A 27,463-nucleotide genomic window follows, 5' to 3' on the forward strand; every position below is an offset into this window, starting at 1 on the left:
TAAGGTGGTAATCTCCCCTCTTTAAAGTGTCTGGTGCCCTACAAAATTTTAGTGATTTGACTAAAAGCTAAAATTCGCCCTCATGTGATGTATACCGTTTAAAGCTTCCACCAATTTTCTCTTCTTACAACTTTTTGGGTGCCAAATATAATTGCTTTGGTTTTCTGAGCCAGATAATCAATAATCTTTTTATAAATATGATCCAGTCTAATTTCTAAATAATTTATTTCCAACCACAAGCTACCTAGCAGTTCCAATTTTAAGAGTATATAGAAACAGCAGTCACCTTGGGACAAGCCAAGAGATGGTCTTCTCATAAATTCAAGTAATAAACAGCTTAATTAAGAAGATGCTTGTCTAAAATGTGAGTTATCTGAAGACAATTTATTAAGATTGTCATAAGCAGGCAAACTTGGTCAACTTCCTCCCATAGCAGTTGGTTTAAAGGTCGTAATCAAATTTTAATTGTGCCTCAGAACTCTATGGTTTGCCAGGAATTAGTGAGTACAACTTGAAAAGTGTACAGAAGAGGCAGCTAGGTGGTGCAGTGGATAGAGCACCAGCCCTGAGTTCAAATGTGATCTTAGACACTTAACACTTTCTAGCTGTGTGATCCTGGGCAAGTCATTTAACCCCAGTTGCCTCAAGAAAAAAAAAAAGTGTACAGAAGTTTGGGAGAAAAACAATTATCTTGTACAGTAATGATCCCATTTCAAATATATTCCGTACTGAGCAACCCCAATGAAAAATCCTCCCTGACTCCTTGCATAAGAAGGACTCAGGGTAAAGGAAAGAGAAAGCTTACCTGGGTACTTTCATCATGGAAGCCCTCCAGGAAACTCTCCAGGAGCTCATCTGCATTATCAATTCTCTCAGCATATTCTCCTACAATCCAAATCATGGCAGCTCGAGCATCTGGCTCATCCAGGGAATCAAGGTTCTCACAGAGAGTAGCAATAATACTTTCATACCTAATACAACAAAAACAGATCTGATTACAAAGGGCAAACTCAAAATTTGTATTCAACAGACACAATAAGTTGAGATGCTGGGGTGAATGCACCACAAACCACAGCAATAGTCAGCTGAGATACTAAGGTGAATGCACCATAAACCACAGCAATAATCAATTCAGATACTAGGATGAATGCACAATAAACCACATTGCTAAAGCTAAATTATGTGAATGAAAAATAATGTAATATAACCCACAACACAACTTTTTAAAAATGACTTAAATTGTTCTCTGTAGTATCTTACTAGACAGCACATACACACACACACACACACACTTTTCGGCAAACTCCTGAATTTTGTTTCGATGGGATTTTTCTTTCTTAGAAAACTCAAAAAGAGCTTCCATTTTCTCAGTCTATTTTCATATCACAATTATGAACTAAGGATGCTATTTTAGCAAATGCAAAGAGAAATTCATCAGCTTCCATAGAGCCCGATGTTTTAAACCAACTAAGAACGGATGAGGAGCCAAAATCAAAGAGTTTTAGGGGCCTCTTTTCATCCTAGGGCCTCTCTTATCTAAGAAATCCAGATCTTTTCCCCCCTCACAATTCATCTCTGCTGAAGAGAAGCAAATAAAACTCATGAAGGGCTTCAAGAAGTCTGTCTACTTTTTTCTGTCATGGGGACCCTTCTTCTTGACCAAGACAGCTCCCAAGCAGAGAAGGTATCCTGGAGTGACACAAGTAGTCCCCAAACACTTAACAATAACATGAGCCTTGCTCCAAAGTTAAGAATGGCAAAACGTCTTTATCAATAATAGCAACGAAAAAAAGCCAAGCCCCTGTCTCACTGACAAGATAAACACCTGCTTTCTTCCCGCAGCCACTTTCTGCAAACCTCTTTTAGTATAAACAGGTTTTGCTAACCAGCTAGTTGCCTTACTACAAAATGCATTTCAATGAACTCCGGAACTCATTCTTGCTTTCTCCCCTCCAATATGTGCCCCTGAACATCCTCATCAAGTCTGACCAGAAGCTGTAATATTATGAAATAAAATGAAAAAATTTTTAAACCAAACAATTGATTTTAAACTAAGGCTTTCAGTTTCTTGACTGCTTCCTCAAAAGGATTATTTCTCTTAGCAAAAGCACCTCAACTTGTAAGTATATGGAATGGAAGGTGGATTTCTGCACCTTCTGGCCAGCAGACATAACACTGCTCCACCCAAATCTGTCGGAGGCACTCAGATACATTACTGCTACATTTGTATTAAGTGTCTTCCAAGAGCTCCATAGAACAGAAAACATGCCATATAGCTATCTCCCGGCTTTAACATGGCTTCAAATTCAGAAGAATCAGAGGTCATTTTTACTATGTATGCTGAACAGCCAATCTGTGTGAATGTGGCCATCACACTGACTTTGCAAAGTACAAAGCAAAGCTGACACCAGGTGACAGTTTCTGCTACAGCTGCCTGCCAGGTCATTGCTTTTCCCCAGGGGCCTGAGTGGTATTCCTCCTGCTTGTCTGACATACTTGTTGGGATATTTGCGGAAGATGTCCCTGATGACAACAATGGCCTCCTGAACCACGTAATTGACTTTGGTCTGGATAAGGTCCAGCAACGTGCTCACACAGCGCTCGGCAGATTGCTGGGAACAAGAACAAAAATGTGACAAGTCAGATGGATGGGCAGAAATCTGGTGTTCTACACAGGAGGTGTAAAGTGCTGTCACCACTTGGTGAGCAATTTTCCAAAGCGCTAAACAAGTAAAAAGTTAAGACATAATTTGGTCAAGGTCTACCAGAGTTTAAGCTGCTAAGAAACCAAAAAGTGGGTGAATGCTCAGCATTTCAACCAGCCATGCAGCAATTATCCATTCCTATCCGCCCCTGCAGATGACACAATGTACCCCAGAATAATGTGCAAAGCAGAGATGGGACTGAGGGGAATCTGAGGACATTACTAAAGAAAGTCATTTGTAAGCTCCAGTGTCATCTTAACTGCAATCCTTTATAGACTGGGAAACACGGGAAAGCATAGCTTCTACATTCTGATCTATAAATTGAGGGTAAGCCAATGGCCATTAGAGTACTACACTTATTTATTAACTTTTTCTTTTTCTGTCTGTAGACTGATAGATATCTGTGGTCTTTCCCATTAGAGAAATGATGTAAAGTAGGGATAGTTTTGATTTTTTGTGCTTTTATCTTTAGAGCCTAGCACACAGTAGGCTCTTAATAATTATCTGCTGATGACTGATACAGAAACAAAAACCTTAGAGCTATCCTTGGACTCTAGGCAAAACTGCACTAAAAATAAGCATCATGAAAATCAAGGGGACAGGGAGGCTGGGCAGCCATGCAAGATCCTGTGAAACAAAGCAGACTTGCTAGCAGTCAGAGTTCCCGGGGTAAGTCTCAGCTCTGGTGCCACTCAGCTGCTGTACTGCATTCCCCCGCTGGGCCTCAACTCCTTGTTTGTAAAATGGGGGAGCTGACTCTGGCCCTGGAGATCTCCGAGACCCCTCTCTTCTGTCTCTGGGCGCAAGGTTGAAGTGAAAGCTTACCACCAGCCCAGGGTCTGGAGAGGAGGCTGAACCTGCCTAGACATGCCACTCTCCTGTCTTAACACCAAACTTTGTTTTTGGCTGAGAGGCTGAAAGACCTTCAGGGTCACCTTTTTCTAGATCTCAAAACCCATCAGAAGCTTACCTCCATAGGCTCTTTCTATGCTTTTCCCCCCAAGGATATTCAAGCTATGATCTAATTCTTCAACAATCTCAGCTTCATAATTGTACAATATTTCAGAGTCTGATTCTTTTTCTACAGCAAAATAATGTTTTGGTCATGTATACTTATTGTGTATCTAATTTATATTTTAATGTATTTAACATCTACTGGTCATCCTGCCATCTGGGGGAGGGGGTGGGGGGTAAGAGGTGAAAAATTGGAACAAGAGGTTTGGCAATTGTTAATGCTGTAAAGTTACCCATACATATAACCTGTAAATAAAAGGCTATTAAAAAAAAAAAAAAAAAAAAAAAAAAAAAAAAACAATCTCAGCTTCATCTGCATCCTCAGCAAACTAGATTACCCAAGTTACACAGCATTGGGCTGATACTACACATTTAGATAAATCTGCCCATCACAATACTATATTAAATTTTTATCCCATGAAACAAATACTTCTAATGGAAATCACAATGTTTTTCCTGAAACAATTCAAACAAAATGGACACATCTTTGTGATTTATTTTCATCTCATTACAAGTTACTATCTAGCAGTTTCCATCTTATTGGTTAATGGACTCTTTTCTTACAAATGAGCCCTAAATTCAAAACCAGTATGTATGTGGTCACTCGTGGCAATAGGAGAATACTGCAGAGAGAAGGGTCTGTAGACACTATATGTCCTAACCATGAGGCGCTCTAGTCCAATCAAGGACAGTCACTGTAACTTTAACAGTTCCCATAAAAACAGCTGGAAGTTTTCTTGTCCTTGTTTCAGATTATAGGGAAATCCTCTTCTGATAAAAGTGTTTTTCTAAACAACTGAACAGTAGATAGGATCATTCTCGTGGTCATGTTCACTGCCCAGTCTTGCCTGAGAGAGAATTAAATCACAAAGAGCCAAGACCCAGTTACCTTGGAAAATCCATTTCTGCCTTGTACCACAAAAGTTGAAGTCCAATATCTAAGCAGCCAAACAAAACTAACTCCAGTTTTTGGAAGAAGAGGAAGAAAGCTTTCTATTGGTTATAGAATATGTAACAGCCAAAACCATCAGGAATTTGAATGGTCTAACAATGATAATATTATAATATTAATTTTGGAGTAAAGTGGTCAATTTTATCTTTTTGAAATGGACTATCATGAATACAACCATCCACTCCCATCGTACTTAGTGGAATATCATTTACATATATAGATACTCTCACCAAGACAACAAACATATAATGGTAGCAGAATATGGTGAGGACAGCCTAATGTCCTGTAATTTAAAAAGAAATTCTGAGCCTATATATACTAACAAAACCCCTCACCAAAAAAAAAAAAAAAAAAAAAAAAATCTTCTTTTGAATAGCAGAGATGTATGATTTAACTTCTGCTAGAAGGTACACTGTTTTAAGTTCTCATAAAGATAATACACAAGGCACAAGAGAAGACTAATCATTATTACAACATAGTAGTTAATATTTATATATTCTTTTAAAGTTTGGAAAGTGCTTTGTCTATATCATTTCATCCTTACAGGTAGTACTATTATTAAACCCATTTCAGAGATGAAGAAACTGAGACAGACAAGAGTTAAATGACTTGTGTCAGATTCAAATTCAAGCCTTCCTGATTATAGCTCCAGGAGTCTCCATACTATGGCATCAAATGGAAAAATGGATACCTGCATGAAACTACGTAACAAAGTTCAGAATTACCTAACTCTAGCACCCCGGTGCCAAATCCAATTTCTTCTACTATTATATGAGGAGGGTTTGTACATAAACATCACTACCTTCAGCAGACAGACACAAAGAAAGAACTTCTCTGATAGGGTATCTGTTTTCTCCTATCCCCATACGGTACTGCCCCCTCCCCTCCCCAAGGTGAACCCAAAGAGCATTAGAGAGGCCATCCTGTCTAACACTCCATCTGATGCTCTGGGATGCATCCCACAAACTAAAGAGAAGAAATGAGGTGAACATGAAGGAACACGTAGGACCCATGCTCAGTGGCAGATACTTGCCTCAACTTTGATGGCACATCGACCAATGGCTCGCACAGCCTTGCGGACAAAATCAACGTCCACCTCAGTGGCATATTCCTTTAGCTCTGCCAGGACCTATTAAAAATCACACGAGTCTGAAAGTTATTAAGAACTTTCTGCAAGTAATTTCTAAGCATATGTTAAATTGAGTCTAATCCTTGAAAGATAACAGTGTCTTCTTGTAGTCTGACCTGGGCAATGTTGGCTTGGGACGCCAAACGGATCATGATGTCAAGCTTTTCCAGTTTGACATATATGGGGTCGTTGTACTTCACGAAGAAGACTTTGATCTCTTGTTTTAAGATTTCAGGCCTGGGAAACAAAAGGCAAAACAGATAAGGCAAACAGACTTTTTAGCAATTTTTTTCTTTTCACATTTTTCTATGGCTGTTGGACATTCTCCCCCTTCAAACAAGGTTTTATTTGGCTCTCATCACCTGTCATGGTTACTTTTGTACAATGGCCCACTTCTTTCCGGGCAGACAATAACAAACGCTGTCTTCCCCACACCAGATTGTAACATGGCTCCCTTGTAAAGTGATCAGGCCCTAGCTATGAAACTAAAACAGACCCGTTTCAATAGACACAATGCCCTATGTCCCAAGCTGTGTGATCTCTTCAAAATATAAGGAACATCTCAAAATCAACTGTCTGCCTTTGAACTCTGAATAACGCCATCAACTGAAGGTCACCTTCACACATCTATTTAAGAGAATATAACAACAGCCAATTACAGGTGACCAAAACTAGTATTAAGACAAGATGGCAAAGTAAAGAAACCCACCTTTTCTGTACAATGAGGTTGATGTTCCTCAGGGCGACGTACTGCACTTCGGGCTCCCCGGAGAGCAGAGTTACAAGGGGGGGAGCCAGCTTCCTCAGCAACATGTTGTAGTAGTCTGAGTCTTTGGGCAGTAACTCCAAGAACTTCATCAGGACTTTCACAGCCGACAGAACCACAGCCGAGTTGGCATGAGAGAGCCTAGGAGTCACCCGCTCACAGATACTGAGGAAAACAAGCAAAGTCCCTATCTTTACCTTTTACTCTTTTCCCCAAAAACCTTTCCAGGGCTGTGAGTCAAGGTCATACAACCCAGGGATCAGAAATTAGAGATCAAAGAAATCAAAGCTTTATGCTTAGGTAAGACCTGGATCATCCAAGGGCATAAGTCTCATTCTCAGCAAACACTAAGAAGAACAAAATCCAGAAAGTTAAATAAGACAACTCACAGAGTTGGAAAACTACCCAATCCACCACACACCACTGGGGCTCATATCCTGTACCTTGCACACTGCCTTGATCTTTTGGTCTGCTCTGCCCAGCCCCATGGCCCATCTCTCTTTGGCCTAAGGGAAATCAAACTGATAGGTAAATGGGTCAGTCTACTATCTGTTTCCACAGTGATGAAAATAAACCAATTTGTGAATGAAGGTCTCACCATGAGATCATGGAAAAACTGGGTTAAGAAGAATGGGCTGACGAGCTACCCTATCTGATCCTAGCAAAAAACTTCCAAAGTACTGGGGAACTGAGATTCTTTTAAGAAAAAAACATCAACATATTTACACACACACACACACACACACACACACACACACACACACACACACTTCCCTACCTCTCGGATTCCTTTAAAAAATTCCAAAGAAATCTAGAATCAACTCTCACCTGAAGGTTCTGCATGATTTACAGGGATCCCAAGTTAGCCACCCTGCTGCACTTCAGGGCATATGACAAAGGGGTGATGCTATGAGACCTTAGAGGTCATGAGGAAATTGGAAATTATAGCTCTGTTTTTTCCCAGGAAGAGTCATATGCTATTTAAGAAACCAAAGAGCTAGCAGAGTCCCAGTTACATATGTGGGGGCTTCTCAAGTCTAGCCTAGAGAACAATGTTCCAGTCAGTGAAGGCACTGCTACTATGCTAGTTAGGGACCCAATCATCTTCTGCAGTAGGTGACCAACTCTATTAACATCACTATCTTTGAATTCCTAAGAAGATTTAGCACAGGGACATAAAGAAAGAAGGCACTGAAGAACATAAATTGAATACCAAGTTCTACAAACTGACACAGGTTTCCTGTCAAGCTACATATATACCTAAAGAGAAATAAAATTTCCTTGTCTAGTCTTGAAAGCCAAGAACCTCTGTATCCACAAAATAGCCTGGAGAACTGGTTTAGCAGCAACTATTAGTCCCAAATCAGGTCACTTCTTAGACAGAAACAAAATAATCCAAAGTCTAACTCAGAGGCATAGGCATCAGTGGCTAATTGGAAAACCCCACATTTTCTGCCTATTTACACCCCTAAAGGAGGAAGAAATTGTCTAGGACACAGAATGTTGGATCCTTTAAGTACTGATTAAAGACTGACTAGAGACTTAGCATGGAAGAAGGGAAGACAAACCACAAATAGGCACTCCTGCTGTCAGAGAAGGCCTCAAGTCTCCCAGAAGATCAAAGATGAAACATGCAAGACCAGGAGCTGATGGTGGTGGTAGCAGTATGCTGGAGGGCTTTAGATTCTCAGTCCAGATTGAATTCCCTTCTCTGACACTCTCTCTCACCCAATCCTTGGCCTCAGTCTGTTTTCCATCTATAAAATAGCCCCTGAGCTTCCTTCCAAATCTAAATCTAAGAGCCTATGAATTTATAGCAGAGGGAAACTGGGCTACTGTAACCAGCACAAGCCTCTGGAGAACTCTCTTGTCTAGAATACTCTAATAATTAGCAATGTCTCAATTTCCATAAATCCAGAGATAAAATTATGAGGATAAGATCTGCCTTACTAGGGCCACTGGAATTTAATCTCCATTAAGGTGCACATTCACACCTTCATCAGAGTAATGAGATCTTCCTTGTGCACACAGACACTGAGACAAACTCATCAGTCATGTGCTTAGACAGGAACATCCCCTCGCCACCATATTCTGGGTCAGGCGACTCACCTTTGAGCCTCTCGATCATCCTTGGGGTTGTAATTGGACAGGCAGTCTAAGATGAAGATTTGGCCCCATTCAGTGCACTCATTCAGGGCTGTTAACAGCTTATTAATGTTCTGAGGGTTCAGATCGAGCAGGTTGCTATTTGGGTGAGACTCACTGATTTCTGACAAGGCTGCCACAGCATTAGCAACCACCTAGAAAAAAGAAAAGCGAGAGTGAGCTTTGGATCACTGAGGGTTTCAGCTCATGCACTGTCTATCAAACTTTTAGATCATCATGGAAACCCTGACCCATAACTTTCACTGAACACTCCACCTAAGTAGCAAGAAACTACAAGCAAATTACACCAAAGTCATGATAAATCATTGCTATTACATTTTTTATATTACATATTACAGTTTGCAGAAATAGTGAGTATAATTCAAAAGAAAAAGCTTTTTTGCAGCCAGGCAATCTAACATTAAAATAATCTAAAGCACAGCCCAAATAATAGAAGATTAACACTTTTAAACGAATTCAAAGTTACTAATAAAAATTCTTTTTCATATGGTCAGAAAGTACAAATATTGATTAAAAACACAGTGAATTTCAAAGATATAGAATCTATTTAATGCCATGAAACTGACAAAGTCCATTGATCAAATACTTTTAAATACATTAACTTTTCATATCACCTCCTTCCTTGACCTTCAAGCCAAGAAGAACCACATATCAACCTAATTTTGTACCTTTATGCCTCGATTTCCCCTGAGCATCCTATGCCCCAAAGTCAAGTCCTTTGCTTTACAGCCTAATTATATGCTTCCTTCTCCTCCATGACCCAACACCAAAACTGAAATGATTTTTCCCTCTTAAAATTACTTCTAGAACTTTGGGCCTTTCCCTTACACTTCTTACAATCTGTAATAAAAATAATTAGCATTTACATGGCACTTTTGAAGCTTTGCCTGTATGATTTCATTTGATCCTTATAATAAACTAGCAAAATTGGTTCTATTGTTTCCATTTTACAGGTATGAAAACTGAGGCAAGCAGGTTATGTGGTTTGTCTGGCATCAAAGAGTCAAGAAGTACATGAGGCAGGATTTGAACTCGGGTCTTCCAACTTAGGTCCCAGTGCTCTATCCACTATGCCAACTGCTTCTTTTATGAGTTTTTACATGGTTTTTTAAATTCCATTAGAATTAAGCTTCATGAAGACAGAGTCAATCCTATCTCACTGCGTCTTCAATGTCTTGCATCTATTAAATTCTTAGAAAACACTTTAAATTTCTTTGTGTATATACTAAACAGACTCAATTCAATTCTTTGCTCAAGTCACTAGCCAATAAGATTTGATAGATTAACTTAATTACAGAAGAAAAATTCAAAATACTTGGATTATCAACATTAATAACAATATTAACTAAATAATTTGTAGATCCTCTAAGCTTCAGAATTTTCAAAGAAACCATATAATTTGAATACCTTTTCGCATTTATGGCATTTTAAATATTACACACAAGCTATCTATGCCAACATCATTACTAGAGACAGAACAATGATCCTACAAATAGAATGCTATCATTGCCATCTGGTAATCTGCAAACTGAAAATGTCAGCATCATTTAGTAAAAGATGAGATCTGAACAAAATAGAGGTCTCTAGTCTTTATCAGAAGACAGCATCTAGGACTGAGGCTGTACTCATCACAGAGCCTTTTCTGACTGCTAGAACAATACATTCACTGAAAGGTGCCATATCTTTGTGTTAAGAATATGGAAAAATCTATCAGAAGAATGACACAAACTGTGGAGCTGGAAAAAATTCTTCAATGTCATTCCCTGAGCTGACCTCCCTCTTCTCACTATTGTATCTTACCAGCAAGAGAAATTATTCTACTCCCCACACAGGGAAAAAATCATGACCAAACTATAGCTACAAATCCCAAAGCTGGCAATTTGGAGGACTGAATCCCTGCCTTGAATCATCACTAAGTCATCACTACCTGCCAGAGACCTTCTAATGGGAACATCACAAAATCTGCAAAAATGGAGACAAACAGGGTCTTTATCATTTCTACCAGACTAAATCTTTTTTTTTTATTTCCAAAGCACCTGGGATTAGCCTCTGTTTTGGAAGGCTAAAAGACAAGAGTAGATCTGGGAAATGCAAGTGGAAAGGGCAGAAAAGTATTGGATGCTGAACAAGATGAGCAATTAAATTCCTCTATTAATAAAAGCTAATTGAAAATTAAACCAAGTATAGAATAGAGCTAATGAGGCATATGTTCAGCTATATAAAAGGCAGTTTTTGCTTACTACCCCATTAAAACAAGAAGGAAAGAAGAAAAAGTATATATAATCTAAAGGAAAAGATAAAACACAAAGGAAAGAGATTCCTATCTTTAAAGCTAACTGATTCTAGAAGTGATCAAGATGTTCCTCTGCTTCCCCTTTTCCCCCCACCTCAATCAAGGATAAACTTAACTCAGGACCTTCCAGACTCTCCAAAACTAACACCACCCTACTTGCTTTTATCTCCAGTTACCGGCCAGTCCATCTCCAATATTCTCATCCTTGCTGATTTCTACACAAAGACAACACAGCACAACACAGCGCTTAGCAGAAATAATATACATGCCACTTGTGAATATGAGTCCAGATTAAGGGACCCTTCTGTTCAGTTTAGGAGTCAGAAATACTGAGGGGTTCAAATCCTGCTTCAGACACTTCACCAACTGTGACACAAGACAAATCATTCACTGCCCAGTGCCTCAGATTCCTCATTGTTAAAATGACATGTTGAACTCAAAGGCCTTGAAGGTGTCTTCTAGCTCTAAATCTACAAGGAAATCCTTTTTTCAATTCCATTAATTCCTTGCCTACCAATCCACCAGCATAAAGGATCGATCTCTCTCTCCCACAAAGATCATACTATTCTGACTATATGGTTCCAATGACTGTGTGTGACCTGTAGGTAATATTATAACCAAGTGAACCACTTACCTTACTTAGTAACTCCTAACCAGAGAGGCTAGACTTTACTGTAAGAAAATCTTTATTAAGGTAGTAATTTTTTGTCATTACAAAAGATACGTTTGCTTCATAAAATGATTTACTCCAGGGTTTCTTTAAATAGTGAATTTCTCTAGTGCATTTAAATCATTTAATTTACCAAAATTTTATACATCTAACTCTTCAGGAACATATCTATCATATAAAGCAAGATATATTTGTCCATTCTATCTCTCAATTATTCTAAGTACTTTAAAAGCTGTGATCCATCCTAATCATTAATATTCATCACTAGTACAGGAACATATTTAATCAATCGTGGATTGACAGATTCTTTTCCTGGCTAACAGAATATTTCTCATTCGGTTTTCCAAAGATGAAAGATAAAACTGTATTTCCACAGCTAAAATTGTTATTTGTTACAATTAAGAAGCAAAATTTACAAAGGAATCATGTCTTAGCTGACTATGCTACACATAACAAAGTATCAGTAAGCACAAAGCTATGCTCAGATTTCTTTTGGTAAATTTGCCTTCAGAATTTTTTACAGAAATTTTAACTGCTACAAACCATCTGTACAAATAAGAAAAGGAAACCAGAGTGTGAAGGAAGGGCTAATATACTCAAATTCAGTTTAAATGGGAAAAGCTAAGGCCAAAGAACCTTTGATATTATTTCCTGGCAAAGGTAACTTAGAGATTTATATGAGAAGAAAAATGTATTCTTCTACTACACATCATTCTTTCAGAGATAATCCTTTTGTGGCAGCAGTGAAAGAACAAGACTCACTCTTCAGCCATAAAATCTGATTGATGAGCCTCCCTCCATATGCAGGAAGCCAAGAGATATAGATCTGACCTTCATTTTTCTTTCATGCTGAACCAGGAGGTATGTGAGTCAGAAAGAAAAGAAAACCTGGACATGCTGCGCCATCTACATTGGCCCCTTTCTTAAATTCAGATGCATTGCTGAAAGCTTAACCAGTTTCCATTCTTGCAGGCAGATTCCCTTATTGCTATGGTCACAATGACACAGAAGACCTTTCACTTTCCAATCTAATAGCTTCCCCTATTGACCACGTCTATTTTCAGCAATGACCTTCAGGGCCATGTCACCTTTTGTGCTTATGTGTATTCACTCTAGTTTCTGTTTCAAATATTTATTAAGATTTATAAACACGATGATCCATCATTTCCACCCAGAGATAGCAATAAACAATGCCTGCAGCAAAAATTCCTTTATTTGCCAAATTACAAAAGATAAATGAACAGACAAGAGGAAATTCTATTCAGGATCTGATCTTATCACAAAGAAAAAAACTGGTTCCAAGGGAAAGGAGTCTAATGTGACCTTTCCTGGAATTTATGATAGGAAAAAAGCATAAATTAACATGTATTCCAAAGCTTAGGCTAGCTGATCTGAAAGATCACAGACAAAAGTTAGGGGGGAATTCACAGCCTAAAACCTGTACAGAAGTCAGCTGAGGAGAGCTGGGAAACTTTCAGAACTGAAATTCTGAAGACACAAAAATTTCAAGAGGAAGAAAAAAAAACAAAATTGTCTAAAAGGTCTAAGATAGGTTTGAGACTCCCACCAACATAAAAGGCCTCTATGAAAGATAAAAACAAAAGAAGAATGTAAAAGGGCAGCATTTGCCCCATATTAACAGGATCAGGAATGCTATGAAATGGTAAAGGAAAGCAATCCTGCAAAAAGAAAAAATCACAAAAGATGGGAAGAGTCAAAGGGGCTATGGAAAGACAATACTAATGCATTGTTCCTGGAGTTGTGAATTAGTAGAACCATTCAGAAAAGCAACATGAAATTCTGCCAATCAAGAAACAAAAACATGCCTTTGTGGCGATAGCAAAGAACTAGAAATTGAAGGGATGTCCATCAATTGGGCAATGGCTATACAAGTGACAGCATATGATTATGAGAGAATACTACTGTGCTGTAAGAAATGAGTTTAAGTTGCTTTTAGAAAAACATGGAAACACTTGCTTGAAATAATTAAAAATAAAACAAGCAGAATAAGAAAACACTGCATAAAATAACAATAATACTGTATAAAGAATAACTGTGAATAAAAAACTACAAAGGACCTATGAAGGAAGATACACATGGAAAAAGAACTGATAGTTTGCATAACATGGTTTTTAACATATACGTACACATACCAATGGTAGTATTCTCTGTTGTATAGTGAATGGGTAGGAAGGGAAATAGTTCAAAACTTAAATAAATTTTTAAAAAGATGGCTTTCCTTCAGTTTATATATTTTATTCATAGATTTTAATATGCTGAATAAAAAGCCACAGTATATCCCTTCTGGGCATTTATTCATTCTTTATATCTTCAGGAAAAATAGAAATTACAGTAATTGAACTGCCAAGCAAAAACAATTGAGATAAATCCAATAGGCTGTTACATATGTCCAATTAAGGGACTATCCTCTAAGCATTAGGAAATCTCTCACCAGGACACTGAAGGCAGATTAATAAAAATCATTTTAGAAACCAGAAAGTGATTTGCATAATTTATTGAGTACTTCATCATTTATTAGCTCCTCAAATTGATAACAAATCCTGAAAGGAAATATCACTGAAACCCCTAAGGAATCATCTTAAAGAAGGAAGATACATAGGGCTCATTCTACTTCTCAAGATGTTATATAAAGGTAACCAGTACTCAAAGAAAAACACTACTTGTGCAAAAAATGGGTTTCTAGCAAAAGAGAGGCCTATTGAAACAAGCAGAAAAGAACACCAAACTGGTCGCAGGTGTTGAGTCTCAGCACCAGTCAGAAGCAGAAAATTTTAAGTCTATCTTGGTAATAGAATTTGCAACAATTGAGAAGGCAACTTTTCAGAGTTATTAACAGTCTGAGGGAGAGGAAAAGAAAAGATGGCTTTCAAAGGCAAATCTCAAGGAGGAACAAAACAGGGCTCAGCCTTGAACAACTTCAAAAAGGCTACAGAGAAAACCAGGGAATCCTGGGATGTTTACTTCAAAGGAGTAAGCTCTTTAAAGGGATTTTTCAAGCAAGAGATCCAGGAACAAATATTTTAATGGGACAGGGAAAATCCTAAAAAAACAATAGCCAGAAGGAAAATCATCATATGTCATTATATGCTATAAAACACCCAGCATCCTGTGAAAACTATTTATCCTAGGAAAATAATAATGCTAAGTGTAATGGAATTAAAATATAGCCAGGGCCTTGAATATATTTGTTTCAGTCCAGACCTATTCCTGCATTTCTCTGGGTAATTTCTACTGTGACGATTCCCTTTACCAATCTAGAACAGCAACTCCTCTTTAATTTACACTCTGAAAGAAATACCTAGGAACACTGAAAAGCTAAGGGAATTTTCCATGGACAACAGCTAAAATCTGTTACAGGTAGCACTTAAATCCAGGCCTTCCTGTCTCCTGAACAAGTCCTTGATCCACTTGGCTTTATATTTACATAGCTTTGTATACAGGACAATAAATGTTAGTGAATTAAACTGAATAAACAATCTTATTCCCTGTACAAAAAAAAAAAAAAAAAGAAAAAGAAAAAAAGAAAAGCATATGGGATAACCTATCTTTTCATCTCCCAACTTTACATTAGTCCTTCATTGTAGATTTATGTTCTTCTAAAAATAATGGACTAGGGCAACTAGGTGGTGCAGTAAACAGAGCACCAGCCCTGAAGACCTGAGTTCAAATCTAGCCTCAGAAACAACACTTCCTAGCTGTGTGACCCTGGGCAAGTCACTTAACCCCAATTGCCTCGGGGGGGAAAAATCCATAACTTGAGCCTATCAGTAAAGAAAATTCATATCTGAAAAGGAGTTGGAATCCAAGTTCCTTAAAGGTCTCTATTCTGTGATGAGTTTACAAGGCATTAAAAGGACAGGCTCCACTCTGTTTCTATAGTGGGGAGCAGCAACTGGCGGGGGGAGGGGTTCCCAAGCTAGCAGTTCCTGTTTCCTCTAGTACCTAAGTCTACCTGAACCAGGGCAACACCACAGGCAGTTGTAACACAAGAAATGACCTCCCTGCGGCCCAGGGTCATGCATAAGGCCCCAGGTCATTGTGTCATAACCAATAATGCCATAAACCCAATGTGACAGTCACTGCCACAGCTTTCTGACTCCTCCCCTGGCCCCGCTGGTGAAGGCAGCGTGGGAAAGAAGAGTTAGCATGTCGGCCTGAGCTCTGCAGACACGGGACGGGCAATGGCCAATTGGGTGAACAGAGCTCGGCTTTGGTGTAATCATCTGCAAAGAGGGTAGTGAATGTTTAAAAATTAAACTCGAGGCAATATTAAAACAAGATGCCCACTTGGACACAGATCACAGAAAATCCCAGACAAGGACTCTCCCTAAGGGACGCTGATTGCTGCGAAGGTGCTGCCCCCCTGTGGGCTCTGAGGACCTGCCAGCACAGAACAAAGGCTCCCAGAGGTGCTGCCCCTCTGCGGGCTCCAAGGACCTGCCAGCACAGAACAAGGTGTTCCTGGAGCCTCTGAGAGCCAGCACCCAGCCTCATGTACGCCACTTCAAGAAGGAATCAGAAGCTCCAAGGAAGCTCATTTTCCAAAAAGCTAAAGCCAAAACTGAACCTGAAAGAGGGACAGAACTTTACAGTTTTTGAGAGAAATTACCTAAAAGTATAATGCTTCCTGTGCCTTCTTAAACCAAAAAATTTACAGCTACCAGCTTTTATAGTAATGACTTAGAATTGCCATCAGTGCTGGGGATGCTCTGAAGGGCTGTTTGCCACCAAATCTAAGACAGTTTGGCCAGGTTTTCAGGCCTGCTTTTTATTGGGTTTTGCTTTTCATCTCCTCTCAGCAGCTCACGATCAGCAATCTTTTCCTCTTTATCAGTATGCCTGACTCTTAGAACTAAGAGCCATTCCCCAAATATCAAGTTAATAAAAGAACAGGAATGGAAAGTTCTCAAAGGAAGAAATCCACATTATTAACAAACAAGGAAAAAATGCTCCAAATCACTAACAATCGGGAAAATGTGAATTAAAGAAATCCTAAAGTCCTACCTCATATTCTGAGCCCAATGAAAATAACGAATTCTGGAAGGTGCTGTGCGAAAACAGGCTCACTACTGCCTAGTGGTAGAGCTAAAAAATGGTCTGACTGTGCTAAGAAGCAATCGGAATGATGCCCAAGTCAAAAAATTTGGCCCCAGCAACATCACTACTAGACCAATACTACAAAAGATCAAAGAAAGAAAAAAAACCACCTCTATGTGCAAAAATATTTAGACACTTTTCTGTTAGGATAAAAAACTAAGGAAGTACCCTAGTGAGAAAGAGTTAAACAAGGATATGTATATAAAATGGAAAACGACTGTACAAATAACCAAATGGAAAGTTCAGAAAAACCTGCCAAGTCGTATATGAACTGAGACAGAATGAAAGGAGCATAATCAAAAGCACGATTTCTACAATAATATTATAAAGAAAAATAACTATGAAAGGCTTGAGAGCTCTGTTCACTGTGATAACCACAATTCCAGAGGATGGATGATGATATTGTATCTTTTGTTAAGAAGATGAAGAATTTAAGATACAAAATGAAATTTTTATTCTTAGATACAGCCACTAGAAAAATTTATTTTCTTAAGTCTCTATACTTGCTACAAAGTCTTGTTCTTTTCTTTTCTTTTTTTTTTTCCCACCTAGGAGGTTTTTCCCACCTAGGAGGTAAAAGGGGAGAACTAAGAGGGAAAAGTAATAAAGTTAGAACAGCAAAAGAAAAGAGGACCACTAAGAAATCTTTTTTTTCTTTAAATACAAAGAGAACATTAGGAAAGCCATAAAGAATCACAGATAAACAGGACTCTGAAAAGTATAGGCTGAATTTATTATATAACTTGAAAAGAAAAATATATAATGAAGACCTGATGTTGATCATCATGGATGATCCTTTTTTTGTCTGACCATATGTGAAAATGTACATTTTATCTGTTTAGTAAACTTAGAATGACTTTTTTAAAGGCCAAAAACATATCTTCACTTTGAAGTCTTCCTAGATTCCTCATAACCAGACATGTGTTTTCTTTTCTCCTCCAATACCTCACAGCACTTGGCTTATATTTTCTCCTATATTCCTTTTTGTTCTATACATGTTTGTAAAGGTCTTAATCCTCAATACTAATTTATAGGACTGTTAAAAAGCCCTGAACTCATCGTCCATGCATAATCTCTTTCACCCATAATAAATGGTTTCTCTAAGCTTAATTTCTGGTCCTTGCTGATGTGGAGAACAGCTAAGGCTGCTTCATCACTAAGCAACAGCTAACTATGACAGAAAGATAAGAAGATGCCCCAAGGCAGTATGTATACTCCAAGACTGCCCAGGGAAGGTCTTTTTAGTCTGTTGTTTTTTAAACTATTTCATTTTCACATGGGGCTCCAGAAGAAGAAAGGGCTAGTTATTAAAGTATCCCCACAAAGTGAGTAGAAACTTCTGAGGGCAGAGACCACATCTCTTCTTCTCTATTACTTCTATAGAACCTTGCCTACAACAGTGTCCTATGTACTCTTGGGCCCTGAAAGAACAATTGAATCCTCTGCCCTGACTCCAATTCTGGTTCTTTTAGAAGCTTTCTGAATAAGACAAAAAGTAAAAAAAGCATTAAGTCCTATTGTGTCCTAGGCACTGAACCTAGTGTTTTACTAGCTTTATGACAACCCTAGGAGGTAGGTGCTGTGATCCCTAGTTGAGAAAACTGGGGCAAAGATTGAGTGCCTTGCCCAAGATCATACAGCTAGTAAGTATCTGAAGCAGAATTTGAACTCGGATCTTTATGACTGCAGGCCAAGCACTCTGTTGTAGTTTAAATAAAAATAGTTGAAGTCTCAGGCAGAGTCAAAAAAGCATATTATGTAAATTCTCATAACATCCATTCTCTTAATATTCTAATTATGCATCATTCCTTGTACATAATTAGTAAACATTCTCTTTCCTCCCATCTTTTCTCCCTCTTTCCCCACCCCAAAACTGCCCCCTTCCCCCACCCTAAGCACACAGGGAAATCAGGGCAACTCAAACTGACCTTGACCTTTAGTATTTGAAAAAAAAAAAAAAATACAAAGCTCTTTTGAATTTTACTGGTTATTCCCCAGATTAATTGTGTGCAATGAATCTGTTCTAAAGATAAGAATGCAAGAGAAATTGAAGTGCTTTAATAAGGTCAAACAGCAAATCAGCAGAAGAGCTGGAATTAGAACAAAGCCTTTGACTTTTTAAATCTACTATTAATTCTGCTGAACTTCTGCCATAAACTTCCAGGGGACCATTATTCAGAATTGATCTAGGAACACATCTATAGAAGCATCCTAAAGAGAGTTTAAAATGTCCACACAATATTAAATGTAATAAGAAATATCTTGTACATGTGACTTCTCTTCCTGGAGGCTAAAATTACAGTTTTTAGAAAATAAATACAAATTGCAAACAGTTTGCTTACCTTTTAATATTTAACAAAGTAAAGCTATTCTTATGGAAAAGATAGACATTTAAGGTAATGATACAACAAAGTGAATTCAGAACTGCTTGAATGACTGGACTGAAATCAATCCAAAAGCACATCTAAAGAGTCTACAATGTTCCAGGCATTGCCCTAAGCACTGGGGATAGGAAGCTAAAAGCAAATAGTCCCTACCCTGAAGAAGCTAACATTTTCATGAGAGAGACATGTTTGTGAATAATGTGTCTAAATATATATGGGTGTATATATATAAAGGCACACATCTATATCTATCTATATGTATATAGTATGTGTGTATGTCTCTCTTCACATACACACACATAAAGGCACACACAATCCTTCTTGGATTATATGGGCAAATCTTTTTTTATTCTACTATGTAAAAGGAAATGTCTATTTTATTTGGTGTCTGGTAAATTCAGAATATATAAATATGTAATTTTTTAAAAATACATATACTGTGAAGATATGTGGTAAACATAGAAGGAAAATCCCATCTTCTAGGTGAAAGAAAGCAAGAATAACCAGAGAGAATAGCCCTTGCACATTTTCAAATGAAGAAAACCAAGATTCTGGGGTGGAAGGAACAGGACATTTAAAGCATGGACCAAAGCCAATGCAAAGGCATCAAAACAAGCAATAATGGTTCAATGTCAACTTATCAAGAGGGCGCCAGTGGCCCCAAGTCCCAGGAATCTGTGCTTGACAAAAGGCCAGTTATCAGTTTTTATCATGATATGAAGACCCAAATTTGAATATTGACATCTGGGTGGGACAGCCAGATAAGAAGACAAATCCAAAATCTTTACAGGTGAAGCAAGGAGGAAATTAGACATCATCTGAAAGTCTTGCAGTTAGATTCAATAACTCAGCTTCCCTTAGGAGCAACTGGAGCAGGGATGGCCAGGTAGCAGATTATCTGAAGACAATACAGAGGTATAGGGGGAACACAACATCAGCAGTGTTCAATAGCATAGTTGGTGAGAAAGGTGGAGGTTTGACCCTTTGTTGGACCACATGTGGAGAATTAAGCTCTGTTCTGGAACCATAGTTAAGGAATCAGCGAGATAAGCTGGAGAATATTATCCAGAGTCAGGTAAGAAAGGTGGCAAAATGCCTCACGCCTAGGTCAAATGAGAGGAAAAGAGAATGCTTAACCCAAGGCTGCAGCAGGGGAGAGGTTAGACTTGCTCTATTTGGTCCCAGGGCCAAAATCAAGAGCAATGGATAGAATCTTTAAAAAGCCAATTAGGAATTGTTAGCTTCCTAACAAATAAAATTTTCCAAAAGCACAAGAGGCTATGTCTGGGCAGGCAGTGGATTCCCTCTTTTCCCCTACCATGGATGTCATCGAGAAGCAGGGGGTGGGGAGTGGGGCTGAACACTTGGAACATGGATTTTGTTTCAAGTCTGAGTTGAACTCATTGGCCACTGAGATTTTCCACACTAAAATTCTATCATTCTGTGAACTCAAGCAGAATTTAGCCAAATGGTACAATAGTCACAGTTCTCAATCCTTAAGTGAATTGTGTAAAAATATTTCCATCACGGCTGCTACAGCTCTGATTAGTTAAGAAAATCCACAAACATGTATGTAATGATGTAAGACAATGGAGATACAAACATTTGAATAGCATAGTCATTAATCTAAAAACGTTGATTTACTAATAAACCTACTACTTTAGTAACCTACTAGTAAATGGTCATTGAAAATGAATCTTCACAGTTGTCCTGCTGGGTCACACCTTTGATGGACAAGTTCACCAGGTTAGCAGAGTGTGATCAAAGACATCCAACGGAAGACCTGCCATGTTCAGACTCAGGCTCTCTCTTATGGCCTTCCCTGTCTGCTCTCCCTTAGAATTCTCACAAGAATCACTTTTCAAATCTGCTTCAGTTTCCCTGACTTATAAACTAGGAAAAAAAAGAGAGAGAGAGAGAGAGAGAAAGAGAGAGAGAGAGATACCTGTGCTCAGCTATGTTTCCAAGTGCTATAAGATACACAGGAAAATACACCAGCTGCAGACAGTGCTCAGCTTCCAGTGATTAGCTTATGGCACACAGCCAACCAGGCAAATGTTATCAGCAGACTACAGGCAACACACAATTGACCCTCGGTCAGACAGTCTAGTTCTGAACATAGCACTCCAGATAAGCTATCTCCGATTCCCAGACTCAATTTGGCCCCATGGTAACTCCTAGCCCAGGAACGACCTCTATTATTCACTTTTTCATCAAAGGGGTTCAAGTAGGTCAGCACCAAAACATCTGTCTGGCTCGAGATGTAAGTGAAGGAGTGAATCAAAGACTGCTCTCCATACTCTAAAGACTAGCCAGAGACAGACAGGGCATAATGTTCTGTCAGGGATTCAAAAAACCTGCCATCAATAAGGAAATCTCTGGACTGGCTACAAAAGGTATAACTCAAGATAAATGATCTTCATCCAAAACCCCTAAATGAAAGAATCTGCAATGGTCAGCTTGGGGAAGAGAGAGGAAAGAGACAGTACTCTGCGGGTCCAGAGAGAGGAGGATACATCGAGGCTGGAGCAAAAACCCCAGTAAGACATGTGATAACAAATCAGATCAACAAGTGAGGGTATTTTCAAGTCATCCAGTACAGTTTGTGTTACCTAGAATTGGTCCATGCCTTTTTCATTATTGGAACTTCATTTTTATCAGCTGTCTGAATACTCTTTAATGCCCTAGTAAAAGCACATGTTGTTAGGAATATATAGTAGTAAAAAAGAAAAAACAAAAAACAAAACCTAATCTTCTAAATCAGAAATGCCTAAGGTTCCCATTTAGTAGGCTGTCCTGCTCTAGACCAAAGCTTTTAAAATTGTGAGTCATGACACCATAGGTGTATATAACTGAATGTTATATAATGTGAACTGAAGGTCACAAAATTATGATTTATTATCAGTAAATGCTTGATTTGTATGTCCATTTTATTTTCCTACATATTCTTACATACATTGACCTAGGCGTGGTAAAATTTCTCTGATGAAAAGAAGCTGCAAATAAAAATAGTTCAAAAAACCCTGCTCTAGATAAGCAGCATCTAGGTGGAGGCAGCAGAGTGCTTGGCCTGCAGTCAGAAAGATCTGAGTTCAAATTTAGCTTCAGATACTTACTAGCTGTGTGATCTTGGGCAAGGCACTAAATCTTTGCCCCAGTTTCTTCAGCTAGGGAACACAGCACCTACCTCTTAGGGTTGTTGTGAAGCTCGTAAAAAACTGAGTTCAGTGCCTAAGACAAGTAGGTACTTAATAAATGCTTGTTTCCTTTCTTCCTCTCCTCCTATCTAATAGCCCCACCTCAGCTCTTTCCCAGAATCTTCCATGGCTGAAAACTTTCAAGTTGGAACCAATCTGAAACCAATTGTGTTCTGACCCAGTGCTTACCCCAGATCCCTGCCCAACATCAAGAATAGAAAATCAATGAATCAGATTCATTTCCTATAAAACTGGACTTCACTAATTCCATTACTGACCTAATCTATGGGCTTCTCTGGGGGAGGGTGCTGACCGATGTCTCAGTTCTGAAAGTGTGTCACGGACCATCCATGCTGCTCTAGCTTTAGGCAAATGGGCTTTTGGCCCCAATCTACATGCTGCTCTCAAAGAGACAAGACCTTCAAGGTCTCCCATCTTCCCTACCAACTACTGTGCTCACTAAGTGCAAGGTTCTCCTTAGGCCTCTTCTTCCTCCAGTCAGGAACTAAGGACAACTGTGGCTGAAGATCAATGACCATCTATAGCCTCATCTTGTTGCTATTGCCTCCCTCCTCAGTGCTCTCCCTTCAAAGAAGAGTGGCAGCAGGATATTCCAATATGGTGGCAGTGGGCAACCCGGAGGGGCTCAGAGCCAAGATCACAATTGGACAGAATACTAAGATTGAGTTGCTATAGAACAAAATAAAAAGAAAGCACCAGACCAAAGACAAACATGCTAAGAGATGCAGCTGAGCCTCAAGCTGACACAAACTCACTCCTTAATTTTGGGAGGGAAAGGCGGGAGCAAATCTTACCAAGCAGGAAAAAAAAGTCTCTAGACCTGGGAGATTATCCTACAACTAAAAAGACCAATTTAACTAGGTAGTTGACAGACTCTCTGAAGTAATTCTTCTAAGAGTTTCAAATGTGGCATTCTCTGAAAAAGCAACTAGATTTCCAGGATGACTACTCTTGAGGACAACATTCATCTGGATCCAAATACTATAGCATTTTTCCTAAAACAAAAATTAAAGTCCATCACTTCTTTATAAAAACCTATTAAATCCTGAGAAATATCTCCAAAAAGCTGATAAAGGGGAAATAAACGACCTGATGATGGATTTCTATCAGTTATTACAAAAAACAAAATATGATACCTATAGCTAATATAGAAAGACCTAAGAATTATGGCTCTGCTTCAGCTTTTGAGTCTGGCCACCATTCAAGGGAAAACTTTGAGACTTTTCACATTTACCAAGCAATAATGCAAAAGGGAACAAACTGAAAAATTTCATACAAATAAAAATGTATTTGTGCATCTTAAAGGCATGTAAACACCTTGTCCTTGTTGATAGGGTAGCAGCTCCATTAAAAACAATAAAGTATCTGGAAGATGGCAAAAATCTGGAAGGTTTTTAGCAAAACTAAAAATGGTCTAAAATAGGTAGGCTTGCTTGCTCCAGGGTCATAGCTGTGTGAGCACAGGGAATTTAACTCCCCCTTTTTAATCCCCCCCCAAAAAAGGAAAGCAGCCAGAAAGGCACCATATCACAGGGGAAGGGCTCTCCAAAGGCAACAAGAGGCCTAGAAGATCTCCCCATGGTTTCCTCAAAGACACCTAGGAAAATGAAACCCTGCTAAATTCCATGAAACTGGCTCCAGAACACCCTCCTCAAAGTCACTAAACATGACCCATTCTCCATGCGGCCATACCACCACACTATTAACTATAGCAAGCATTTGCAGAATAATTTAAGTTTTGCAAAGTACCCAAAAGGTAGGTGCTATTATTATCATCCCCATTTTACAGATGAGGAAACAGCCTGAGAAAGGTAACATAAGGTATAAAATGTTCCAAGAAGGATTTTATTTCAGACCTTCCTGAAAGATCATACTCTAAATACTGAATCATTGTGACTTAACAAGAGGAGTTTGCTTAGTTACATAACAGTGACAGAGACCAACCCATGAAGTTACAACTATTTTGTGTACAAGGGAATCCTTGAACTCAAGTCTGCTCTACTCCATGTCCCAATCCCCTGGTCCCTTGTTCTTTCTAAATCTCAACCTTGAATTACTCTCACCTCCCTGGGGAGTGTCCGGTGTTTGATATGTGATGCTGTCATTGTTTTTGCCATGCTTTCAGATTAAGTGTTATTGAACAGTCGGTTTTCAGTCTTATCCATTCATGTGCAGTTACCAAGTTGTTTTTTCAGTCACGTCCAACTTTTAGTGATCCATTTGAGATTTTCTTGGCAAAGACACTGGAGGGATTTGCCATTTCTTTTTCCAGTTCATCTGACAGATGAGGAAACTGAGGCAAACAGGATGAAGTGACTTGCCCAAGGTCACACAGCTGGTAAGTATCAGGGGCTGGATTGGAAATATGCACTGAGCCAAACCTTTCCTCTTCAGATTAAGAATTAATCTTGCAGTTAGGTGTCACAGTGGATAAAACACCAGCCCTGAAGTCAGGAGGACCTAAGTTCAAATCCCGCCTCAGATACTTAATACTTCCTAGCTGTGTGGCCCTAGGTAAATCACTTAACCCCAAATACCTCAGCGAGAAACAAATAAAAAAAAAAAAGTTAATGGTTAATTTGTTCAATCTGAAGGACAGCAGTGGGGGCTCAAGTGGGGGGGGGGGCATTAAAAAAAAGTATAGTCATGGCCAACACCCCCAAATCCCCCAATCTGCTAGATTAAAAAGTGGAGTATACAACTCAATTCAGAGGAGAATCGAGGGGATGCCGCACACACTTACATTACTAATTACAAAAAACTTTGGAGGATGTTGTTGAGGCAGAGAAGGCAGGATGAAATATCAGAACCAATAAAAACAATATACTTGTTCATAATAATTGTGCAGGAAAACAATCATGAAAGGCTACAGAACTTGGATCCATGCAAGGCTGATGAAGCACACACCTGCCTCTTGAAAAAGAGGTGACGAACTAGAGGGACATGATCTGGACATGTTTACACTAAGTGTATAACTGGCTCTCTAAAAATGCACAACTTATTTTAAAATTTAATCTACTTTTATTAGCATTTTCCCCATCACTCTCTTAAGTCTAGACAAACAGCAAAACAATAACTCAAGCCCTGATTTATAATGTTTGCCAATTTCTGAAATGTAAATTTCTACATACTAAATGTAAATTTTCTACATACTAAAAATTTTACAATAATCTCTAACAAACTAGTAGGAACAAGCTTCAGCATACCTTGGGCACGACATACATTTTTTAGACGAGATCAATGTATTTATTTTATTTAACTATATCTGTTACAAAAGAGGGCTCCTAACTTGGGGAGAGTGATATCTAGAGGAGGAGGGATGAGATAGTAAGCAGTGACAGAAATTTTAAATCAATAAAAACATCTAAGTTTAGAAGTTCAGAAGGAGATGAAAACAAAGCAGCTTTGTTAATATCTTGTTAAACTTAAAATGCACTTTTAAAAAACAAATAGCATGTAGCCAAATATTCACAGTTTCACATATAAGCCATTTGTAAAATCTTAAGAAGGATGAGCAATGATTATGATCAACATTGTCTCAAAGAAAAAAAGCAATGGAAAAGAAAACCAGCTTAAAGAAAATTTGCCAAAAGATATAAAAAGGAAAGATCCAAGCATGTTTAAAGGCTAAAAATAGAAGGAAGACAACAAAAAAAAAAAAAGAAAAGAAAAAATCTACAAAGCCTTTTAAAGAAATTATTTTCATCATAAAGGACAGAAAAGGACACCATCACATTTGGACTCTACTATCAGAATCCATGATGTGTTTATATAGTTGGTGTGTGTGTGTGTGTGTGTGTGTAAAAGAAAGTCATGTTGGAGGCAAAACAACTTTGAGAGCATTAAAGAATTGCTTTACACAGTGTCAAAACAAGGGAAAGATATTAAAAGTTGTGGAAAAAAATTCTGTCTCTTATTAATATATGTTTCCTATCTATCCAAAGTCTTTGAGAGACTAATCCACATATGGGTAACTAAATGGCACAGTAGATAGAGGACTGGGCTTGAAATCAGAAGACTTCTCTTGGTGAGTTCAAATCTGGTCTTAGATACTTATTGGCTATGTGAAACTGAGCAAGTCATTTAACCCTGATTGCCTCAATTTCCTTCTCTGTAAAACAAGCTGGAGAAGGATATGAGAAACCACTCCAGTGTCTTTGCCAAGAAAACCCCCACGGGGATATAAAAAACTAAAACAATTCAACAACCACACAGGAATGGAGGGTGTGCACACTGACGTATCAGCTGGGAATATGCAGGTTTGGCGAGTGATGTTCTACAAGAGATTCCACTGCTCTTCTGAAATACTAAAAGATAAGATGCCATCATGTTTACTGTTTGCTGATTATGAAAAGGCATTTGAATTGGTAGAACAAAATACTGACTTAAGAGCTTTCCCTTAAGGGTCTCCTATCCAAATATCAAAATCATTAAATATTCCTTGAAAGACAAAACCAAGCCACAGTAGGAAACCTACTTAAGGGCCCTATGATTATAAACATCATGTCAAGCATACACCCAGGATGGCCGATGCTTGCCAGTGGTGTTCACTATCATGATGGAAGTGCCTACTATTTCATTTTGAAATGAAATTTCAACACCACAACTAAAACTGCATTTAAGTTCCATACCTATGAAAAAAATTTGTTAAAATGAAAGCTTTACTTCTATGTCATAACACAATAACCTGTTAAAAATCAGCTGAATTTTACACAAAACTATTTCCTATACCTTGGGGAAGTAGAAAAATCAATCAATCAAGAAGAATTTGAAGAGCTCTATAATCTTAAAACTTAAAATCTTAACAGCTCATCATAGACTTGATAACCTGAGAATTATATAAACTAAGTATGAAACCTAAAATCAGATATTTCAATTATTTACTGATAACTAAACAGTATCTATTTCAAGTCAAATTGCCTAGGGAATAAGTCCCTTTCCCTGATAGCCATTCTGTGGGAGTGCTATGGATTCCAGAGCTTTTTGAAGCAATTCAAATCTGAAACTGCTTTGAAAAATTCAGTGTTAACTGTCATTTATCCCAAGTT

At 38.4% G+C, this 27,463-nt stretch overlaps 1 protein-coding gene across 3 annotated transcripts in view; it reads right to left on the reverse strand.

The window, feature by feature from the left end:
• AP2B1 (adaptor related protein complex 2 subunit beta 1) overlaps window positions 1-27,463 on the reverse strand; it is a 121,102-nt gene that overhangs the window by 68,329 nt on the left and 25,310 nt on the right. For all 3 annotated transcript variants that reach the window (XM_031967583.1, XM_031967581.1, XM_031967582.1), the window contains exons 6-11: window positions 8,676-8,866; window positions 6,510-6,731; window positions 5,917-6,037; window positions 5,705-5,800; window positions 2,497-2,612; window positions 806-971 (exon numbers count right to left, since the gene is read on the reverse strand). In XM_031967583.1, the coding sequence (XP_031823443.1) occupies window positions 806-971; window positions 2,497-2,612; window positions 5,705-5,800; window positions 5,917-6,037; window positions 6,510-6,731; window positions 8,676-8,866 (912 nt within the window). The remainder of the gene's footprint in view (window positions 1-805; window positions 972-2,496; window positions 2,613-5,704; window positions 5,801-5,916; window positions 6,038-6,509; window positions 6,732-8,675; window positions 8,867-27,463) is intronic.

The sequence above is a fragment of the Sarcophilus harrisii genome, chromosome 4 (assembly GCF_902635505.1).
Source record: "Sarcophilus harrisii chromosome 4, mSarHar1.11, whole genome shotgun sequence".
Classification (NCBI taxonomy): domain Eukaryota; kingdom Metazoa; phylum Chordata; class Mammalia; order Dasyuromorphia; family Dasyuridae; genus Sarcophilus; species Sarcophilus harrisii.